The sequence below is a fragment of the Vicugna pacos genome, chromosome 3, assembly GCF_048564905.1.
Source record: "Vicugna pacos chromosome 3, VicPac4, whole genome shotgun sequence".
Lineage (NCBI taxonomy): Eukaryota > Metazoa > Chordata > Mammalia > Artiodactyla > Camelidae > Vicugna > Vicugna pacos.
This window is the reverse complement of record NC_132989.1, coordinates 115,637,656-115,660,345: the sequence shown is the minus strand read 5'-3', so window position 1 is coordinate 115,660,345 and position 22,690 is coordinate 115,637,656. Positions and strand designations below refer to the sequence as shown.

Below are 22,690 nucleotides of genomic sequence, written 5' to 3'. Positions count from 1 at the left end.
AGCATTTTCAGATAATTATTAAAATTTCAAATTAGAAATACAAAAACTCAGATAAAAACAGGGAGATACAAAATAAGAATTGACCAATCTTAGGGAAAAAAGTTGAAGAAAAAGACAAAGGCACATAGGGCAGAGTAGATTTAGTGGAAATATAACAAAGGATATTGAGGACTGACGTTCGCCAAGAGAACCAAGATGAGATAGAAAGGTAAAAAGGACCAGTGGGACAGGGATAGGTAGAAAAGATAGGCAGAAAAAAGTCTTCACATTCATGTGACTGGAGTTTCTGAAGACAAAAACAATACAGTGAAACAGACCTAATGTTTAAACACTAAAATACAAGAATTTGGGGAAAATTAATGAAGACCTGGATCTATACATTAGAGGGTCCACTGAGTACCTGAGAAAATTGACCCAAAACGGTCAATGCCACTGCATTTGTGAGAAATCTACTGGATTTTAAAGAGAAGAACACATGTTCAGGTTCCATACAAAAAGCCCCATCACTCAGAGAAAAGAGTATCAGATTGACTTCACAATTCTCTATGTTGACGTAGCAAGCAAAACAGCAATGAAGCAATGATTTAAGGAACTCAAGGGTATCTTTCATATGAACTTGTAATTTTGTATCCAGCCCAGTTGCCTTCCAAGAATCAAAAACCCGAGTAATGCTGTAGTCATGAGTCCTTCCTGCGCAGCTGAGGAGAGCAGCGCTCCTCAGACTGTTGTCTCGTGATGTGGAGAAAAGGAGCTTGTTCCAGAACGTGACTCAGTGTACCACGTGCTTTTATGAGTTAAACATGGGGGAAAAAATGAGTTAGCTGAACTGAACAGTGTCCTCGGTGTGGTAATTCATTGAATTCTGGCACAAGTTTCTTAACTTCTGTCGCTCTGGTTGCCGGTCTGCAGACCACACTTTGAGTGATACCAGACGAAAGGATGAGGTTTATCCAAGAATAAGGGGTAAAGGGGCTCTTACACCAGAGGGCTGATCATGCGCAGAGTATGCTGACTTCTACAAGATGTGCATGAAGTCTGGGGCACAGGCGACCATCCCCAGTGTTTCCTCGGGCATCTTCATTCTGTACAACAACAATAACAAAGATGGTATCTATTTCTAAAGTTTGTGGATACTGTGTCAATCTAAGAGTAAAATGAAAGTGAGGACAAATACGGGAAAGCAGTATGTATAAATACTATATTTTCTGAAAAGACAGAGGTGATACAATTTTAAAATGGGAGGAGTATTGACAATGATACTGAGCAGATGACACTCTCACATACTGCTTTTGGTAGTGAGATTGTTTCAACTACTTGGAAAACTTTAAAGTTAGTTCACAGGTCAGCACGTCCATAGCCTACTATGCAGCAATTGTGTTCAGTTGATCTTCAATATATGTATATAAATACAGTCATCAAAAGATACGTACAAGAATGCCCATAGCAGCACTTGGTGGTAATAGCGAAATCTAGAAACTACCCGCATGTCCATTAGCAAAAAATGACTAAGCAAGCTGTGGTATGTCCGCGCAGTGGGATGCTAGAAACCAGGGGGATGAAGGACCCACGATGAGTGGACTTAACGACACAGATGAATCCCACAAACGTAATGGTGATCAGAAAAAAACAAACATAAAAGGATACATGTGGTAGGATTCCATTCACATAAAGGTTAAAACCAGTCAAAGTTACTGTCTGGCATTTGAAGTCAAGCGCATGATTACCTTTGTGGGTGGCAGGTGTGGCTGCTGCTGGGCGAGGGAATGCCCAAGGACAGGTTTCTGGAAAGCTTGACATATTCTGTTTATTGTTCTGGGTTCTGATTATACCGCGTATTTTGCTTTGTGAAACCCATTATGCTATGCAGCTGTGTGTGGATGTCACACTTAAATGAAAGCTTCACAATAGGGAGCAAAGAGAAAAGAAGAAAACTAAAGCAAGCTCCTTGGTTGTTACTTAGGTAATAAATAAGGCTCAAAGGACAGAATTTAAAGCTGACAAAATAAATGGCACACACCTAGTAGGGAAAAGGAGTACTAATGAGTGTGTGTGTGTAGCAGTTACCACTAAAAGATGCAAGCCTTTCTAGATTCAGAGAACTATAATGAAAAAAGAATGAAAACTGTCAATCTAGACAAAGAACTACAGTAAGTATAATGTAATCTACACAGTAAAATTAATATAAATGGTTTGATCAAGTTATAATCTTGCAGTCCTATCGGTGAATACAAATGGCTTAACCTACTTACAAGAAGGAAAACAATCCTCATATTGGCTCACAAAGTAAAGCCCAACTCTTTGCTTTTTGCAAGAGACTCCCTTGCAGCCATTGAGAAAGGCTGAAGAAGCGGGAGCGTGCCAGCTGCCTCCGGGGCTGTGCCCCTCTGATGGAGCCCGTCACTGTGGGCTTTGTCGTTGCTGCTGTTCTTGTGGACTTATTTGCAGTACAGGAGGCTCAGAGCCAGTTGTGTCTATTGCCTGCTCCGGTGCTGGATTCACCCTTCCTCAAGGAAAATCAAAGCTGGAATAATTTGAACACCAACGTGAATAAGATAGTAGTGGATTATAATCCACAGTCTGAAATGAATATTCATAAATCCACACCGGTATAAACATACGATTTAATGCTTAAATAAATGGGCAGAAGAGTCAAATCTCCCATGCAGAAGAATTCCACATAATGTATGTAAATGTTCTGCTTTCAAGTAAGGAGAACATAATTCTCACCCTGCAAGTGTGGTCTGCACATGGTAACTTCCTGACAGAGGGCAGTATGGAAGGGGCGGGGTGAGGGCGTACCCTTGTGGTGGAGAAGCCTGATGAACTGACCTCAGCCAGATGGTCAAGATGAACATCAGCAGCGTTAGGTCACGTGGATAGTACCTGCCCTGACATGGTGTGATGAGGAAGGCACTTTGTCTGTGTAGTCTTCCTCCCCGCAGACACTTCCTTCCAGGAGGATCATGAGAAAAACACCAGACAAAATTCAGTCAAAGGACAGTCTATAAAATATCTTACGAGTACTCCTCAAAATTATCATGGTCATCAAAAACAAGAAAAAGTCTGAGAAATTGTCACCATACAGGGATGTGAGAATGTAATTGGGTATCCTGGCTGGGATTCTAGAACAAAATAGGGACTTTAGGGGAAAACTAAGGACATCGCAATGAACTATGGCATAATAATGTAAGATACTACTAATAATGTAAGATATTAATAATAATGTTAGATGTTATCAAGGAGAAACTGCATGCAAGGTGCATGGAAATACTGTATTATCTTTGCAATTTTTCTGTAAGTATAAAACTACCCTAAGAAAATAGTTGATTAAATTTTTTTAAAAAGGAGTTCAAAGTTACACCAGTTAAATGCAAACAGTGGAAAAAGAGGAGCTATTGTAATACTATCGGGCCAGGTAGAGTACCAGAATAACCACCTTCACAAAGAAGAAGCTAGAGGAAATACAAGGAGACAGACAAATACAGACCTAGAGTAAGACCTAAACCAGTCACCACTGAAGTAGATCTCAGGGCTCTAAAACACATGTGACACCCGAGCACAGAGAACTTATCTTCACCTGATGTGGGTCATCAGTAAAAATTCCCTAGGGGGTATTTCTTTATCTGTTGTTTTGATTGTTTCTGAAAATACATATTCAAAAATAAAATTAAATTGGAACTATCAGAAAGAGAAATTAAGAAGACAGTCGCATTTACAATTGCATCATGAAGAACAGAGTAGCTGAGAATAAATCTTAAGGGGGCAGAGGACCTGCACTTGCAGAACTGTGAGATGTGGTTGAGAGAGATTGAAGACAACACAAACAGATAGAAAGATACATTGTGTTCATGGATTGAAAGAACTGATACTGTTCAAATGACAGTATTACCCAGGGTCATCTACAGATTCAGTGCAACCTCTATCAAAATACAGTGACATTTTTCGCAAAACTAGAAAACAAATAATTCTAAAATTTGTATTGAAACACAGAAGACCCTGAAACAGTCTAGAGAAAGAAGAACAAAGCTGGATGTATCATGCTCCTGGATTTTGAACTATACCAACATGTCATCAAAACAGTATGGTACTGGCACCAAAACAGACACGTAGATCAATGGAACGGAATAGAGTCCAGAAATGAACCCACACGTGCACAATCTATGACAAGGGAGGCAAGAATATACAACAGGGAAAAGACAGCTTCTTTAAAAACAGTGTTGGCATAACTGGACAGCTACTTGCAAAGGAATGAAACTGCACTGCTCTCTCACACCGTGTACAAAAATAAATGCAAAATGAATCAAAGACTGAAATGTAAGACCTGAAACCATAAAATTTCTAGAAGAAAACAGACATAAGCTCTTTGACATCAGAATTAATAGTAGTATTTTGGATCTGTCTCCTCAGGCAAGGAAAACAAAAGCAAAAATAAACAAATAGGACTACATCAAACGAAAATGACGTGCACAGTAAAGGAAACTGTTAATGAAACAAAAAACCCACCTAATTCGTGGGAGAAGATACCTGAAAATGATGTGCCTGATAAGGGGTTATATCCAGAACAGACAAAGAACTCATACAACACAGCATCAAAAAAAAAAAAAAAAACCCAAATAACCCAATGGAAAAATGGGCTGAGGACAAGAATAGACACTTTCCCATAGAAGACATACAGACGGCTAAAAGACACGTGAAAAGATGCTCAGCATCCTTAATCATCAGGGAAATGCAAATGAGAACCACAAGGAGGTATCACCTCAAACCTGTTAGAATGGCTGCTAGTTATCACAAAGGCAGCAAATGTCAAGTGTTGGCTGTGGATGCGGAGAAAAGAGAACCTCCGTGCCCTGTTGGTGGGGATGCAAATTGGTGAAACCACTATGGAGAATAGTAAGGAAGTTTCTCCAAAAATTAAAACTGGAACTACCACATGATCCAGCAGTTCCACTTACGTGTATTTTTCTGAAGAAAATAAAAAACACTAGTTCAAAAAGATAGATGCTCCTACATGTTCATTGCAGCATTACTTACGATTGCCAAGGCATGAAAGAAGCTGTGTCTATTGATGGATGAACAGATAAAGAAGATGTGTGTGTGTGTGTGTGTGTGTGTGTGTGTGTGTTTGTATGTGTATGTGGGGGGGGGATGAGTGAAACAGATGAGGGAGATTAAGAGACAGAAGCTTCCAGTTGCAAAATAAACGAGTCATGGGCATGAAATATACAATGTGGAGAATATAGTCAACAACTATGTAATGTTGTTGTATGGTGACATATTGTAACTAGACTTATTGTGGAGATTATTTTGAAATGTATTAAAGTATCAAATCTCTATGTTGTATAACAGGAACAAACATAGTGTTGTAGGCCAATTATACTTCAAGAACTTAATAGAAAAAGCAATCGAATTCGTGGGTACCCAAAGTAGAGTGGTAGGGATGGCGTATTGGATGAAGGCAGTCAAAAGCCACAAGCATCCAGTTATAAGAGAAATAAGTATTAGGGATGTAAAGTACAACATGGTAAATATAATTACCACTGCTTTATGTTACATGTAAAAGTTGTTGGGAGTAAATGTTAAGAGTTCTCATCATATTTTTTTCTATTTCTTTAATTTTGTATCTATGTGCTACGATTATGTTCGTGAAACTTACTGTGATAATCATTTCATGATGCATGTAAGTCATATTATTAGCTGCACACCTTAAACTTATGCAGTGCTGTATGTCAGTTATATCCCAGTAAAACTGGAAGAATAAATGATACTAAATATGAAAAGCAGAAAAAAAATCAAACCCTCAAATTAACCTAAACACATAGCTTATTGGGGACCACACAGAAAGACAAATCAATTCGAGTAACTTTTGAATGCAGTAGCCTGGCCATATACTCATTATGGAAAATTTGTAAGAACAGAAAGATCTGAAACTTATCATGGACTTTACCTGGCTTGTTTTGGCATTTGTATGGATACAGTCATTCTAAAGATACCAGTAGGAGTGTGTGCTGAAGGATGGAGTAAGTATACTGAGGATGTCAGGAACCAGCGTTATCTCTGGAGAAGAGAGATATACATATGACTTAAGCAAGATGAAAACAGTGTATCTGTGTTGGGTTTAAACTGGAGTCACTGTGCACTCATGACATACAGTTACATTTGTATTTTTTAGCTGTGCCCACAGAAGTGCCCAGAAAACAGTGGGGTAATGATCACGCCTAATACCCACTTCCTGGTTTCTAACTATTCTTCCCCTTAAAGAAATCAGGGTCCTTGGAGAGATTCTTGATTCTAGGTCTGAGGTGGGAAAGTACTGTTTGAAAATTATCAGCGTATGCTTAATCAATTAGCAGACGTGTTTTTCTGAAGTTTAAGTTAGTTGAGAGATTTAATAATTGAAATGATAGTGCCAGGTTTAAGAAATTTTACCTTTATGCATATTCTTACAGAAAACTTTCGAGATCTTTTTTTTATTTTGATCCTCGAGTAATAGCTACATTTTAAATAAAAGTCTGTTTTCTCCCCTTGTTGGACGTCCTGCTTGGAATCTTAGTGATGTTCCTTGTAGCTCTGGTTCTGATATCTGCTTCCCTGTGAGGAAGGGGAGATGTTACGAAATCTGGCTCGTTCCTTAGAGGTTCTGCCCAGCCTTGTAGGTACAATGCAGGCTCAGCGGAGACACTTAAATGTACAGAATTTCAAAAAATGAACAACTCTGAGCCATAAAACGACGTTACTATTCAACAGTAGTTACTTAAGATATCGATGCTTTTTGACCAGAATCATGGATCTTTTATATGTGAACTGAATGTTCTGTGTTGTTTAATAATACAGTCTGGTTTGAGAAGAAATTAAGTAGTTTTGAAGTAAAGTGAACATTAGGATGAGGGTATAGCTCAGTGGTAGAGTGCTCAGCATGCACAAGGCCCTGGGTTCGATCCCCAGTCCCTCCATTAAAAAGTAAGTAAATAAATTGATAAGTGAACCTAATTACCTCCCTGCCCCCCCAAACCAAAAAAAACCCCAAAATTAGGGGAAAAAATCTGAAGAAAAGTAAAAACTGAAAAAAAATGTTTAGGTGCCTGCATCACCTCCAGGCTTTGCTCACATTGTCCCCTCTCCCCGGAATGTTCTTCGGGATAAAGCTGTCCCTCTCTCGGTTTCTGCGTCACTCCCTGAATGCTGGCCACGAGCGCCTGTGCCCCGTGTTAGAGCTGCCTGGTTCTCTGGTCCTTAAGGAGCACTGGCTCCATGAGAGCAGGACGAGGCGCCCTTTGCCCTCTGCTGTATCCCATGTGGAGCACGGAGCCCGACACACAGTAGGTGCTTCATGAATGAACAAAAGAAAGGACACCTGACCTCGTTGGACCCCATCTTCGCTCAGAGTATTTGTTAGTTTCCCCTGGATTCATGGTGTTGCCATATGTGCTTTTCCCTGCTCTTAAAGTTCTCCCCCCGAAATATTAAAAGTGTCTGAGATGTGTGCAATTAATCATGTAATAAAATATTAGTAATTAGAGCACATCTCAACAGGTGCACACGTAAGAGTTGTTGAGTACAGGAGACAATAAGAAACCAATCCTGCGTCTTCTCTCGCCTCGTTTATTGTGAGATGGGCTTAGTCCTCAAGTCACGTCAATTTAGTAGCTGCATGTGGAGTTGGGGCTGAACACAGGGGCAGGTGAGGGGGGTGTTGGGGTGCAGACTCTGACGTCAGACTCCCAGGGTTCCAGCCCACATGCTGCCCCTGCGGTTAGGGTGGACCTGGACAAGGTGTCTCCTGTCTCTGTGACTCAAGTTTCCTTATCCATGAAATAACCCTCCGTCCTGGGGTTGTCACAAGGTTCTGTTGGCTGTGTGATGATTATGAACATCGAGAGGAGGGCAGCTCCGTGGTCCCCACCTGGAGGAGCCTTGTGGGATTGAGACGAGGGTGCCAGCGTGCGTGTGGGCATCCCCATGGGAGCACGTCAGCTTAGCAGTGGAACAGAGGCAAATCTTAAAGAACAATCACAGTTTAACCCATTTTTTTTTAAAGGTAGGGATGGTATTTCAAAAAGGGAGGACAGCGTGATGAAGATATGAGTTCAGTAAAAGAGCAGCACGAATGCATATTTGCTGTCCCTGTGTTTGTCCTTCATGGGCATTTATAAGCCATGAAAAACAATGAAATGTAAGTTCAGCGAACGTGTCGGCTTGTGCCCTTGATGTGGATGTGCTTTTGTGTGAAGCTCTGTCTCAGTTGCCTTGGCTTCTGGGGTTGAAAGGGACACGTGGTAGGCTTCTGGAGATGGTATCCGCCTGCGACGTTCTGGCTCAGGGCCCTTTGCCTAACTCCGTCTACCTGGCATTCCGCCTCTTAGATCAAGGAACCCACTTGCTAAATGACAGAGCCCACGTCAGTTACGAACTGGAAAGAAAAGGGAAATAGACCCAAACACAGATCCAAATATCAGATTTTACAGAGTCTGGAATTGATTATTCCTTTAAATGAAACCTACTAAGTCGATTTCAGCAAATGCGTTTTCAAAGTTATGAAAATATCCAGAATGTGAACATTTCCCGTTTTTGTGAAGTTATTATTGCTCTTTGGAACACACTGCCTACGTAAATGGGAATTTACTTACACTTACTAATATTTAGGTAGTAATAGGGGAGTTATCACTTCAAAAATAAATACTGTTCAGCCAGAATTAAATGCAGTGCTTTCTCGTCTTTAAAGTGACTTTAAAGCGATGCACAGTGTCACAGTGTGCAGTTTGCTACTGGTTTTCATGATACTGGTGATGGGTGGGGGTGGGGAGGAATCATATGTCTTTAAATTGCATGAAACATGTCATAAAAATGTGACATAAGCCCGAAGCTTAATAACCCTGAGATTTTAAAATAATACTTAGCTTGTATATGTAGTTACTGATCAACTCTGCAGTTACAGGACCTTAGATACCCAGTGGGATCTTTGAGTTCATTTTGTCAACGGAATTTGTTTTATTTTATGACAATAATCCATGATTATTTTGTAAGATTAAACAATTAAAAATATATAAATGAAAAGTTAAAAAAAATTAACTTAGAAAGATCACATCCTGTTTAAACCGTGGCGCCCTGTATAAAGTGGGAGGGCTGCTGGGGGACGGGGGGTGGTGGCTTGGACCCTCTCCTTCTGTGAAAAGTAATAATAATGAAAAGAACCAAAGACAATAATTCTGGTGTCTGAGAGTGAAATTACTGCTGTGGGTCAGGCCTGCTCTGAAGACCGTCCAGTTTTCACTGACGTACAGGAGGGAACAGAAGGAACTGGGGCGGCCACCAGGCTCATGGTTGGAGTTGAGGGCTGTGGCAGGAAGTTGTATAATTCAAGAATTGAAAGCCCCCCTGAGCCAACGCAGACACTAAAATAATTCATCTTACAGCTCAAAGATATGCATCCTTCCTTTTGAGATCTTCCTCTTGCAGAATGAGAGAAAAAGCAAACAAAAGCATTTAGAACTCGGTGGGTCTTTTTGTATTAAGACCCCACGGCACAGACGCACAGCTCCACCAGAAGCTGACTTATGTAGATGTTGAATACACAAGTATCAGATGGAGGCTCAAAACAATATTTGTTTTAGATGAATAATTCACTCATTTTCCCCGCATGAGTTTTTCTCATTTGAAGCACTGGCCTTTCAAATTAAATAAATATAATGTTTCAAAAGAATATGGGCATGAATATTCATAAAGACCAAAACAGTGAATATAAATAAAAGCCCTTTTACATAACATTTTATTTTTTTTATGAGGACCTTGCTGATGTATTTTTTTGTTCTTCTAAAATAATGCTGTTCAAAGTGATTTTCCAGGACACTCTTCTGCGAAGCCTACCTGTTACTGAAGTAGTGATAACTGCTTTTCCGGATCTTCATGCAACAGTATTTTCCTTGACATGAATTGAAATGAGATAACATTTGCTTATACAGCCCATTAGCCGTAGATTCAGCCTTGCATGGTGCCAACTCCTCAGTAAAGTGTTTGTCTAAACAATTGGAGGACGGTAAAAATAGAAAACAAAATTTTAAAAAAGATTATGTGCCCTGAAAAATGTAGCTAGTTCACGCACATAACGTATGACAGAACGTTTTTAGGTGTTTCTATACAAAAACCAATGATTTAATACACAAAATACACGTGTGTGCAAGGTTCTGTGTTGTCATAAACTGGGAACACAAACGGAAGACCTTATCCCAGTTTTTTAAGGGGTGCAGGTAAAGGTAGAATGAAACAGCCGGCGTTTGACCAGGAGGAAGAGAAGCAAATGAAGACTGTGGTTACTTTTGCCCAAACAACTGGTTGAAAAGGAGGCGGTGCACCCTTTGATCGACGAATCCTGCTGATGGCGTTGTCCTGCTGTTCTTTTTTCAAGTAATCCCTGAGATTGCTGAGCGCAGAGGTGCGCCGTTGTCTGCTTTATGACACTGGCCATCCAAGGCTGCAACTGTCCTTGAATACGTGACCTCATAATCCATGCTAACTTACCGGCAGTATATGTCGTCGTTTAAATCTGCAAGTTAATGAAGGTGAGGTTGATGTAATTGCAGTAGGAAAGGTTACATTTGTGGCAGGTTGGTTTTGACCGTCCGAAATCCGCTTGCTACATTGGAAGGATGGGAGGGTGGGCTCGTGGACCATTCTGGCACATGCAGAGAGGGGGCCATGGAGAGATGAAAATGTTCACGGAGTCATTTTTGTGAAAAAAAATCGAAGTTCAGACAGTAGAACACTGTTTACCACCTCCTGAAATAAATGATTTAAAAAATTATCAAAGAGCACATTATTTTTTCCTAATCATGTAACTCGAAAAAGTAAGTAGACAATTTCTAATAAATATCACTTTGCCTGATTGCTTCCAGATGAGCTTGCTATTTTCTTTCTTTGCATTTGATGAGAAAAATAATTTTTAAGGAAAAAAGACTTCTCAGTGTTGGAACAAGCTGTTTTGGTAGAGCAGATGGATTCTCAAGGTTCTTTTTATTTTGAATAAATGCATACCCTGAACACTCACCCTGTGTTGCTCTGTTAACCTGCAGGGATGAGGGTAGAATAACGTTTTAGCTGCAGCAGAAGATCACAGCTTGTTTTTATGCTGCTTTGTGACTTTGGACAAAATTCTTAACCCCCTCAGCACCTTGGTTTTCCCAATGGTAAAATCAGAAAATACTTGTCAGTAAATCCCATTTATATTTTGAGATAGACAGAAATGTAAATTTTAGGTTGGATGACATTCTTTCTTTACACTGAGAGATATTTCTGGGAACATTCCACTTTTTCTCAGTTCTTTTTTCTCTTGTTTCTAAAGACTTAATCGTGCAATTCAAAGACCTTATGAAGCCTGGACATTTTGGTAAATGACTTTCTTTGAAGCCATGCTTACTAATTATTTTGCCAATAGGTTAAATTTTTCTAAGTGCTTTATAATAATTCCTTGGGAATCCCAAAGGCAACGACCTATTTTTTAAGTTCAGTAGAGTTGCACATCACTTCTGATCTCAATTGCTGTATTAGTCAGATTTCTGCTTTGATAATGCTGAATAACAAGCAACCCCAAATCCAAGTGCCTTGGAGCAGTAATAGCATATCCCTTCCTTCATACTCACTAGTCTGCAGGTTGGATGAATTTATCTGATCTCTGTTAGTCCTACTTAGGCTCAACAGGTAGCGTATATTCCAGACTTTGTGTTAGGTCCAGGTCTGCTCCATGTGTCTTTAGTCCAGACCTCATTGAAAGAGATGTCTCTTTCTGGACCGTGGCCTCCTCATCGTGGAAGACCAAAACTCCAAGAAGGCAGGCAGAAATGTGAATTGAGGTCTCCTAAAGCCACAGTTCTGGGCTGCATGCTGTCACTTCAGCCCCAAACCTGTTACTCAAAGAAAGTCTCAGAACCAAGTCCAGAGTCAGTGGAGGAGGGATGAATGCCCCAACTGCTGACTTCCATGGCAAGGGTCAGGAGAGAAGAAAATTGTGGGCAGGTATTTTATCCCACCACATCCTCTACATGAAAAAACTGTGCCTGAGGAAGGTTCCAGGAGGCCTATCTTCTCATTTTTATCCAAAACAAATCTTTAGAAATCTGAAGAGGTACCTTGGGAAATGGGAGTATAATGTGGGGACACTGTACTATTTTTTTTAGTCCCAAGGAACACAGTTGAAATGCTTTTTTAACAGAGAGGATGGTGGCTCATGTTCAGACATAGTAGTTTGCTAATTACTGGTGGAAGGTTGACGGATATTTAACTCTAAACAAATCAGACTTGCAGAGAGACCCTACTCTCTTTCTATGGGTATAAGGAGGAAGAGGAGATACAGGAAACAAATGGACAAGTTTGGAAATTGACCTTCATGCCAAGGGATTTCAGTTGTCTTAATAGGGACCTCATATTATCCATGATAGCTAACAAAATGCCTTGTATATTGTAGAGTTAAATACTGGTGGATAAATGAATGCATGGATGATGGAGAGAGGAAGATGACACAGAGAGGTAGATGGATACCCAGGACCAAACAGGGAAACAGGATGGAGAGAAGGGACTAGGGAAGGAAACCAGGAGACCACATCAGTCATCGCCGGCTCAAAGTGGGGGCTGAGGGTTTGGACAGACAGAGGGCGGGGGAAGATGGGAGGCCGCCTTTGTTCTCCTAGGATATCAGGTTTTTTCTCTTTACATCCTCCTATTCTCTTTTTTCAAGCTTTTTAAAATTTATGATATACCTCCCACCTATTTTAAATTTAAAAAGCACAGTGAAAGTTATTGTTTTACCTCTGGGTCCATCATCAATCTCTCTAACTCTGAATAACATTTTCAGGAAAGCGACCCAGTGATTCATGATTTCATCATTACTCTTTTGGAGCACAGACTTTCCATCAAAGAACATAATATGTATTCTTTTCCTTAATAATACAACATTTAAAGGAATGTTTTCATATTCCATAAAGATAGAGTTGATATTCAGAAAATACTCTTGGCCAAAAATATCCTTAGAAGAAATAGACAGTCTTTTCTATCCTTGAGTCTTTAAGGTGTCCCTGAGTTTTTATCCTGAATTTTGGTCATTAAGGATGTTTTGGAATAGTATAGAGTTTATTTCCAAGAATTTCTAAGTATATATTTCTTAGGGAGAAAGATGGGGTTCTACGTGAACTGTTCAGAATTGAGTGAGAGACACTCAGTGAGAGGTGGCTTAAATGGACAGGTCAGTTCCTTCTGAAACAAGTGCCTCCATCGGAAAATGGAAGCAGCAGATGGGGCAGTGACCGCAGGGAGGGAAGTGTGTCAAACGGCCTAGATGTCACATACTGCCAGTAATTGCTGGTATGGTCCTTTTTGCTTCATATTTAGTAGAAATAAAGCTGGAAATCAGTCATTTTTAAAATTGGTCTTAATTTTAAAATCAAATTGGTCTGGAGGCCTCAAGATACAAGATCTAATAACCAAGTCAATGATGAGTAATTATTCTTCCCAATTCACTGACTTGTTGGCTAACTCAGTGTCTGTGTAGCGCAGACCTGGGTTAGAACTGTGTGGCAGAGGGGAGTACGTCTCCCTTGTCCCCTGTATCCACCTGGTTGGCCTCCTGGAAACTTTGGAGTCACTGCCGCCAAAGTGAGAGTGATGCTGACCACGGAGCTCCGCCTTCCAGAGCCCATCAGATCCATGTGGGTCGCAGGCACGTCACCTGGGAACAGGTGATGTTAGAATACAAAGTCGGATTCAGTAAACTCTGGGTGGGGCCCAAGAGCACACGTGTCTAACAGGCTCCCAGGTGAGGCTGAGCTCAGGTATAAGCCCCGTACTTGGTGGGGCGAGGACCTGAGCTTCACAGAGCAAGAGACAGTTCAGGATTGTTACCGGTCCAGAGCGTAACAAGTGCTGAGGGGCGCTGTACCTCCCACACCCTGGAGGACAGTCAGCCAGGACAAGTGGCGGACTGGGGAGAAGCGGGAAGACAGCGCGTACACCCAGGCAGGAGTCACCTGACAGTTACGGGTGAGCAGACGCACAGAGCACACAGCGGACTCCACCAAGCTGGTTTAGCTTTCATCACTAGCTCTCAAACAGGGTCTTTAACGATGAACGTGTCTACCTCTCAGTTATCCTTGTTACTGATGAGAGGTTGAGATGAGCTGGGATGGAAGTGAGTGTGGCCCCTCGTGCTGCAGGGGGCGCTGGGAGTTAACGCAAGTCTGCAGAGCCCCGGTCACACCCGCCAGTTACCCGTCACTGAGCACGTGCCTTGGGTCCATTAGCTTCCCTGGCTTCCCTGGTTGTAACTTCCCTGCGGAATCACACCTGAGTGTCCCGTTCCTTCCGTCCTTCAGCACGTATTTGTGGAGGCCTTTATGTGCCAGGTACTATACTATACTCAGGTCCGTACAAGGTCCTCGTCCCCTCACGGCCTGCATTTGTATGGGGAAAGACAGAAAGTAAAATTTAGAAAAATCTAAAAACAAACATTCTAACTCCAATAACGATGTGGAGACTTAAGCAGAGTGGGGAGCTGCAGGGGGAGCAGGGGCTTAGTGGGGCTCTCTCTGGGAGGTGGTGCTTGAGTTGCAAGGCCTGGATGACAGAAAGACGCCGGCCAAGGAACCCAAGCCATTTGGGGCAGCAGAGCAGAAAGTGCAAAGGCCCTGAGGTTGTTGAAGGAAAATCAGGAAGGCCAGTCTGCAGGGACCATGAACCTGGGATGAAGGGAACTGGTGAGACACAAGATGGGAGGTGTCCACCAGCAGACCGTGAGGAACCCTTATTGGCATGATGAGGGCTTTGAATTTTCTCTCCATGTTACAGAAAGCCAGTGATGGGATATAAACAGAGGAGGAGTGGTCTGATCAGTTGTAACGTTTTAAAAGATCACTTTGATTACCACCACGGTGTTAGCTGACACCTCCACCATGTCTCGTAATTGAAACTCCTTTTTTTGTGGTGAGAGCCTTCAAGATTTAGTTTCTTAGCAACTTTGAAGACTATAATACAATGTTGTTAACTGTAAGCACAGTGTTGTGCTTCAGATCCCCAGGACTTACTCATGACTGCACCTTCGGGCCCTTTCACGATCATCTCCCCATTTCTCCACCCCCAGCTGCCCCACCCAGTAACCGCCATTCCACTCTGTTTCTACAAGTTGGCTTTTTTAGGTTCCACATATAAGTGGTATCATATATGTATATGAGTCCTCAGTGTCTTTCTCCATGTCAGTTACCTCTCAGCGTAATGCCTTCAAGGTCCATCCATGTTGTTAAAAAGGGCGGGATTTCCTTTTTCTTCATGGCTGGATAGTATACCATTATGTAAATGAACATATATATGAACATATGTATACACACACACCCACACACATATATAATGGGGGAGCTATCAGGCTGGAGACACAGTCAGTCCTTTCCCTTCATTTGTTCTTGTGTGTAAGCCTCTGTCTTTGAACTGGGAAGAGGTGGCTTCTTAACTGAATATAAGAACATGGAAACTGGGGTTCGATGGGATTTCAGTGGGATAGAGTTTGTGGGTTTACCCAAGTCTGCACATGTCCACACACAGTGAGCACATGTCCATATGTGTGTGTACATCTGTGCACACAGACAGGGATAGACGCACAGATGTAAACCCCGTCCCCACTGGGAAGACCTGGGCAAGAAGGGAAAGGGGAGAAAAGTAAACTTGGAAAACAGGGCGATCGTAAAGAGACACTCAAAGAAGCCTTCACACGCGCTTGATGGTTTGGCACTGAAAACGGGTGTGACTGAGGACCCCTAATTAAAGGAAAGCCGATTTTACACAGTTGTGATATTTGCACTAAAAAAGTAACAGTGACTCAGAAGTAATCTTTATGTCAAGTATGATCAAGGAATAAGATAAAAAAATATTAATCTAGGTGAAAAGGTAAATATTGTTTGCATATCTTTTTTTTTTTTAGTTAAAGCACATTTTTGGCTAAATAGCTTTATAGACTGTGTTTCCAAAAAGTTTTCTTAAATGTCCCTCATTGGAAATCATAAATATTCTCAAATCATCAATTCTTTGGGATGGAGGTAACATTCAAAGAGGAAATTTTCATTTTGAATTTAGAACTTATCTTTCCAAGTTGCTCAATTAGATCAATCTATTCAAGACTTCTGTCTTTTCTTTGGGCAAGTTTTACTAAAATTTGGCATTGCTAGTTGTATGCTAAAACAATAACATGTTTTTTCCTAGGGTTGAAGGGCTCCTGGGGGTAGGCTGGAGGTGCCCTGGGAACAGGGGCCATTTCCTGTTTGATTGAGTGTCTGCTGTTTCCTGCCACAGGCATCTGACAAATGTCTGTTCATTTAAGTCTTTGAATGTGACTGATGGGTAGAGAAATAATCATTCCAAATTCAATAAGGCTGTAATGAATGACAGGGCCGATTGAATCAAGGAAGAGGGTGAAATATTTTTAGAGATGCATTTAGTGAGTAGATGGTGATAATATGGACATAGTCTGGGTCGTGTTGGCATGTGTTGTAGAGTCTTCCATGCAGACAGCACGTTTGCGGAGCTCTGTGTGTCAGCCATTGGGACGCAAGGCGTTGGGGTCTTGGCTATGAGTGAAACAAGTTCCTACCCTCATGATGTCATTAAGCTTCACTGTGTGGAGGGAGAAAATGATCAAACCCAGAATTGTAAATGCTATGAATAAATAAAGCAAGTGACAAGGACTAGGGCGTGGTGGAGGGTTGCTGTTTTGTGCAGAGGTGGTCCTTGCAGGCTGGTGGGTGAGGTGATACTTGATCAGAGACCCAAGTGGACAGAGGGAGCACCTCTCGCAGGCCCTGGAAGTGGCCGGGAGGCTGCAGAGGCTGGACCACAGCAAGGGAAGGGATGAGCTGGCAGAGTGGAGGGCAGGGTGGCCACAGGAGGCCACATCCTAGGACTGGTGGGACGTTACCAGGTCTGGGGAGCTTACTCTGAGTGAGACAGACAAGAAGCAGCTGGAGATTGTTGGGGAAATGACAAGAATTTGTACTTGAACTGGGTCTAGAAAGAGGTAAGAGTTCAGCAGTTCAAGAAGAGGAGAGAGGACATTCTGAGGTTGGGGGATGGCAGACTGAGGTGAGCACCCCATGCTCACAGCCTGGGAATGACCGTGGTTGGCTGGAGCAGAGGATGCTTCCAGAGTGGGGCCAGAAGGAGAGGATGCAGAGGTCAGTTTCGGGACAATCTGGACCTCCAGGCTGTGTGGTTTCCACTTACTCTGTGATCACAAAAACCCTTGGAGAGAAATGTTCGGAGCACTGGGGTAAGCCAGAGGAAATCTTCATCCAAGGGAAAAAGCTAATTAGACCTTTGCATTCAGAATCACAAATCCAGCAGTTGTATGTTGGCTTGATTGAAGGATGGACAATGCTGGAGAAGAGGAGGTCAGTGAGGGTGTCACTGCAGCAGTTGGGTAAGGGGTTCCTATCATGCATAGTAAGGACATTCTGGAGTCATGTGGTGCACCCACTCCTGTGAGATATTTTACAACTGATAAAAAGTAAATAATATATTCACATCTGTGGACTTGGAAAGATGCCCATGGTGTATATATAGTTCAATGATAAAAGCAAATGGCAGAGGAATGCATATGAAAGCATCCTGTTTAAACCATCAATAAAACCTTGCATGTGCGAGTGGGTGTGCATGTGCATGTACATGTTTGTCTGAGCTTGGTATCAGTCAGGACCATCCAGGCTGTGCTCAGGGGACCCAGATCTTTACCACCCTGGAGGCTCACTCATACGATCACAGGTCCATGTGGATCAGCTGAAGGGCTCTGCATCTTACTTGGGACCAAGGCTGGGAGAAGCTACAATGTCATGTTTCCATGATTGACAGGGAGGGAAGGGGGCTTGGCAAATTATGCACTAGCTTTTAAAGTTTCCACCTAGAAAGGACACATACCACTTCTGCTCACATCAGAGCAAGTCACATGCCCTCACCTAACTTAAAAGAAAGTTCTCAGTTCATTTGCACCATGTGGTCAGAAGGAAGAAAGCTAGAGCTGTTTGGTGAGGAGTCCTAACGATTGCCCGGAGCATGGAGGACAGGGGAGGACGGGGCAGGACGGGGGAGGACAGGGTAGGATTGGGGAGGACGGGCAAATGGGAGGAAGAATGCTCACCATGGTGTCCTTGTTTTGGGGGGAGAAAGTGTAGAGACATATTTCTTACCAAATGAGAAGGTAATAATAAACCTTCCCAGTGGCCGTGAAGGTGGAGAGGAGGGGACAGTTGTAGGACGCTGGCGTTCTGAAGTCAGAAGACTTTTTTCTTTGTGTGTCTGTGAAGAATTGTCAGAAGGGACTCTCAAACGTTTGTGCCTGGGTTGTTTGGAGAGCGAGGCATTGTAGGCAGAACTGAGTTATCCTGCAAAAGGAACAAGTTTAAGAACATGAAGGAGAAGCTCTTAGTCCGTTTGAAAACTGTGGAGCTTGAAGGTCAAGCAGACCTTCAAGGGGAAGATACGAACATCTTGAAAAAAGCGGATGCCGGCCAGAGTTAAGAGAAACACTTGCCGCCGTCCTGCGGGGACGAGCGCCCCCGCTTCAGACCCGCGGCTCGTCCGGCTCTCCATGCAGGGTCTCGGAACCAGACTGGTGCTCCTCTGTCTTCAGCCCCTGGACAGAGACACAGCCAAGGGGCATCCAGTTGTGGAAATGTCCCCATGAAATCGTGGAAGCCCAAGTGCCTACAATCAACGTTTTGGAGCTTTTTACCCACACATTTTTTTTTAGATGTGCCAAATCCATTTTGGTTTGACATAGGGCCCTACTTGAAGCTGCTTTGGAAAACAGGCTAAAAAGAAAGAAAGCCTTCTGGGATTAATAAAAAGTGAAGACTGTCCCCTGTGGGACTTGAAGCTACATCAGCCTCCTTCCTCTCCACCCAGCTTGCCTACAGCTGCCCCAGATGCCAGGCGCTGAGCATCCAAAACAGTTGCTCCTGAAATGCTGCCACTAAAATCCAGACCTTGGTTGAACGTGGCTTGCTTAACTGACCTTTAACAATTTCATTTTTGTCATCGAAAAGGAAATACTCAACAGGAGCAACTGTTCTTCTCCGTTTGGTTACTGTAGATAAGCGTTCCACGTGCGTCCATTTCAAAGCTCAAAATGTTTACAGAGTGTTTATTAATTGAAGTCATGTTGAGATTTAAAGCTGTCCAAAACTGAGCTGTTCAAAAGTTTTGGTAATTTCAAAGAAACGCTAAAGGTTTTTGAGTTAGAAGAAAAACAAGTCGTTGTTAAAGAGGTTTTCTTTTGTAATTGATGTCAGTTCTGATACCTGAAAATATTCATTTAACACCTCTTGTAGGCTGTGAAGGTCTGGCATAGAGTCTACGTGTAGAAATAATACCTTAATTGAAAATATTTCCTATAAAGTCGCTGGATATTAGGGATTCTGAAGTAAATTTAATTTGCTCAGTAAGCCGTGACTACACGACAGTTGTTTTCCGCATCCTGAAAAGAAACTTTCCTTTAGCTCAGTGGCTCTTGAGCAAGGTGACATTACTCCCTGGAAGGTGTTTGGTGATGCCTGGAGGTATGTTTAGTTGTCACAACCTTGAAGGGGTGATGCTGCCGGCATCGAGGAGGTGCAGGCCAGGAATGCTGCAAACCATCCTGCAGTGCACAGTGTCCACCGCAAAGAATTATCCAAGCTGAGGAACTCTGCTTATGAGAATCTGTCCGGTTACTTTTCGATTGTAACACGCAGTGCAGGAGCCTGTGACTATGCAGGAGGGAAACAAGGCTGGCGTCCACCCAGGCGTCCGTCTCTGTGAATCCGCCAGGGCAGAGCCTTTTTTTTTTTGCCCACGTCTTTCCCGTGGACTAACGCCCTGACTCCAGCAGGACAGCTGATGCCAGGTCTCTGTCTCCTGCCCGCTGTACTGGGCTTCAGGACTTTTTCACATCACATAAGTCATACTGTCAAAGTGGAATAAGCTCTCTCCTTAGCCTCACTTATTTTTGGAGTGAAGAGCTATGCGGCAGAGTTCACCAAATCCCTTGTTCCCTGTTTCCCTGACCTCGGTCTTTTTTCCACTTGATTTATCACTTTTTTATCCTTTTTGAAGTTCTCCTGCCTCTGCTTCTGCTGTAATGAAAATGGCCTGTTTTGTTACCTACTAAGCCATTTTCTTTTCCATTCCAAACCTTCCTCTAAGCTGTTTTGCATTGATTTTTTTTATTGCAGCGATGTTGACATAATATAAATTAACCACTTTAAAGGGAAGAATTCAGTGGCTGTTAATACATTCCCATTGTTGTGCAGTGTGCAGTTCCAGCTAGTTCCAAAACATTTTAATCACCCCAAAGAAAACTCCTTTCCTGTTGAGCAGTTACTTCCGTTCTTCCTTGCTCCAGCCCCTAAAATCTATCAATCTGCTTTCTGTCTCTGTAAATTTACTCATTCTGGATGTTTCATACAAATGGAATTACACAATATGGGGTCTTTTGCTCTAGCATTGTTCACTTAGCATTATTTTTTGGAAGTTCATCCACACGGTAGCATGTATCTGTACTTCCTGCCTTTTCAGGGCTGAATAATATTCCATTGTATGGATCTACCAATGCTATTCATGTATCCATTCATCCCTTGATGGACATGTGTGTTATTTACACCTTTTGAATATTGTAACTAGTGCTGTAGGAACATATGTGTGCATGTATTTGTTTGAGTACTTGTTTTCAGTTTTCTAGGGTGTGTATTTAGGAATGAAAGAGCTGAGTCATGCTAATTGGTAGTTGTATATTTAACCTTTAGGAAACTGTCAAACTGTTTTCATGGTAGGAGACTCACATCTAAGCTGTTTTTTGCATCTACTTCCACTGACTCCCCGCAGACAACAGCCATCCATTCTCCCGGAACAGTATGACAGAAAATGTAAAGAGTCCAGATGTGTGTTCTGAAGCACAGATACAAAACCCTGAGAGTTTAGGACCAGCTTTGCATCCCTGCCCATGAACTACTCAGATTAACCTAATACCTGCAATCGTTTGGATGCCAAAAGTGGAAGTCCCTTGATTTTGAAAAAGAACCTTTTTTCCTTCCATCACATGGTTAGTCCTTTATTGTAATCCGGTGGATTAGTTTGAACACGCCTTCTTGTTCTGTCATGATATTGTCTCTTAAGTGGGTGTGGTTCTTGGGGGTTTACGCAGCCTTTCACGGGAAGGAGAGAGGAAGCACTTGGAGACAGGACTCTCTGACTCTCACTGTCCTTCTTGCCCACCTCTAGGTGTCATTCTTCCTCTTCATCATCTTCGTGGTGTACACGATGCTGCCCTTCAACATGCGAGATGCCATCATCGCCAGCGTCCTCACCTCCTCTTCCCACACCATCGTGCTGAGCGTCTGCCTGTCTGCAGCACCGGGGGCCAAGGAGCACCTAATCTGGCAGGTGAGTGCACCTCTGCCTCTGCACGCTGACCTTCCCTATCCCTTCAGGGAGGGGGTGCCGTGCACCTGCTCAGGGTGTGACTGTTGGCTGGCACCTGGCTGGAGTTCCAGATCTGCTCTGTGATGTTGACTGCATATTGCTGATGGGTAGACTGCCAACTCCCTCCTCCACCAGTAGAATCAGAAGTCACTTAGCAATTAGCAGCAGTGAAAATTGGAAATGGCAATCCCATTTTGCTGATTGATGGTTAAAAGCTGTTATTATACATTATAATTTAGCACTCTTATTTTTAGAGTGAAATAACTTACACAATTAAATTCATAATCCCCCCTCAAGCTCTCTGTACCTTGATATCCAAAACCCCATTTTACAGAGGACAAAAGATTTCTCTATTTCTTAATCTTCTGGCAGGTCCAAGGACACAGAAGCATAATTCTTTAAATGCTGCAACAGCAAATTTAGTTTTACTAATACATGGCATTTCAACGAAGCCATTCTATTTAGTTAGTTAAAAGCATTTAAAAAGCCATTTGATTTCCTGTTAGGTACATCTGTAAACAAGAAGGTCAGTGGTTTGGGCTTTTTCTTAAAACTCTTTTTTTCACCTGTAAAAAGTATGTTTTGTTTTGCTGTACTGGAACCAAATAAAACAAACGCGGCCGTGTGTGAAATGCAGTGGGGTTGAGGAGAGAGTTATGAACAGCACTGTTGTTGCAAAGGGGCTTTTAGACGTGGGTCGTTTGAGCCCCGTGGGGTCTGACAAACCCGTGTGTCACTCACTTGATGGAGTACTGTGTCTGGGAACTTGAGACGGTGTTGGAGGCTCAGCCTTGGGTCTGCAGTAACCGCTCTTAGCTGGAATGCTTTCTAGGGACCCCTTTCCTCGGTAGCCCTGTCCCAGCTCTCATGACACAGTGTTCATTGAGAGCAGCCTGAAAGACACGTCCTTTGCGGGCACTGAGAGAGGGTAAAGGCAGTGGCCCAGTTTGGCACGGCGGCCTCCAGTTATTTGGACATTACTAAGAAACGTCCCCTCCAGGAGGTGGAGAAAACCGCGTCTTCACGCGTTCCCTGTGACTGAGCAGAATAGACACGTGTCAGTAACGTGGCCAGAGACACACACGGCGTCCGGTCAGTCACTAATCAAATGGGAGAAAGAAGGTGGGTATTTTATTAAAAGAGGACACAACCCTGCTGCGCCTGGGAAGCGGTGGCAGAAGCGTTCCTTCTTCCACGCGCTCTGCCCAGCTCTGACTCG

General features: G+C 42.7%; 1 protein-coding gene across 2 annotated transcripts in view; it reads left to right on the top strand.

Annotated features, from left to right (window-relative positions):
- Positions 1 to 22,690, top strand: part of ADCY2 (adenylate cyclase 2) — a 378,139-nt gene that overhangs the window by 78,007 nt on the left and 277,442 nt on the right. For both annotated transcript variants that reach the window (XM_072958875.1, XM_072958874.1), the window contains exon 3: positions 21,271 to 21,432. In XM_072958875.1, coding sequence (XP_072814976.1) covers positions 21,271 to 21,432 — 162 coding nt within the window. The remainder of the gene's footprint in view (positions 1 to 21,270; positions 21,433 to 22,690) is intronic.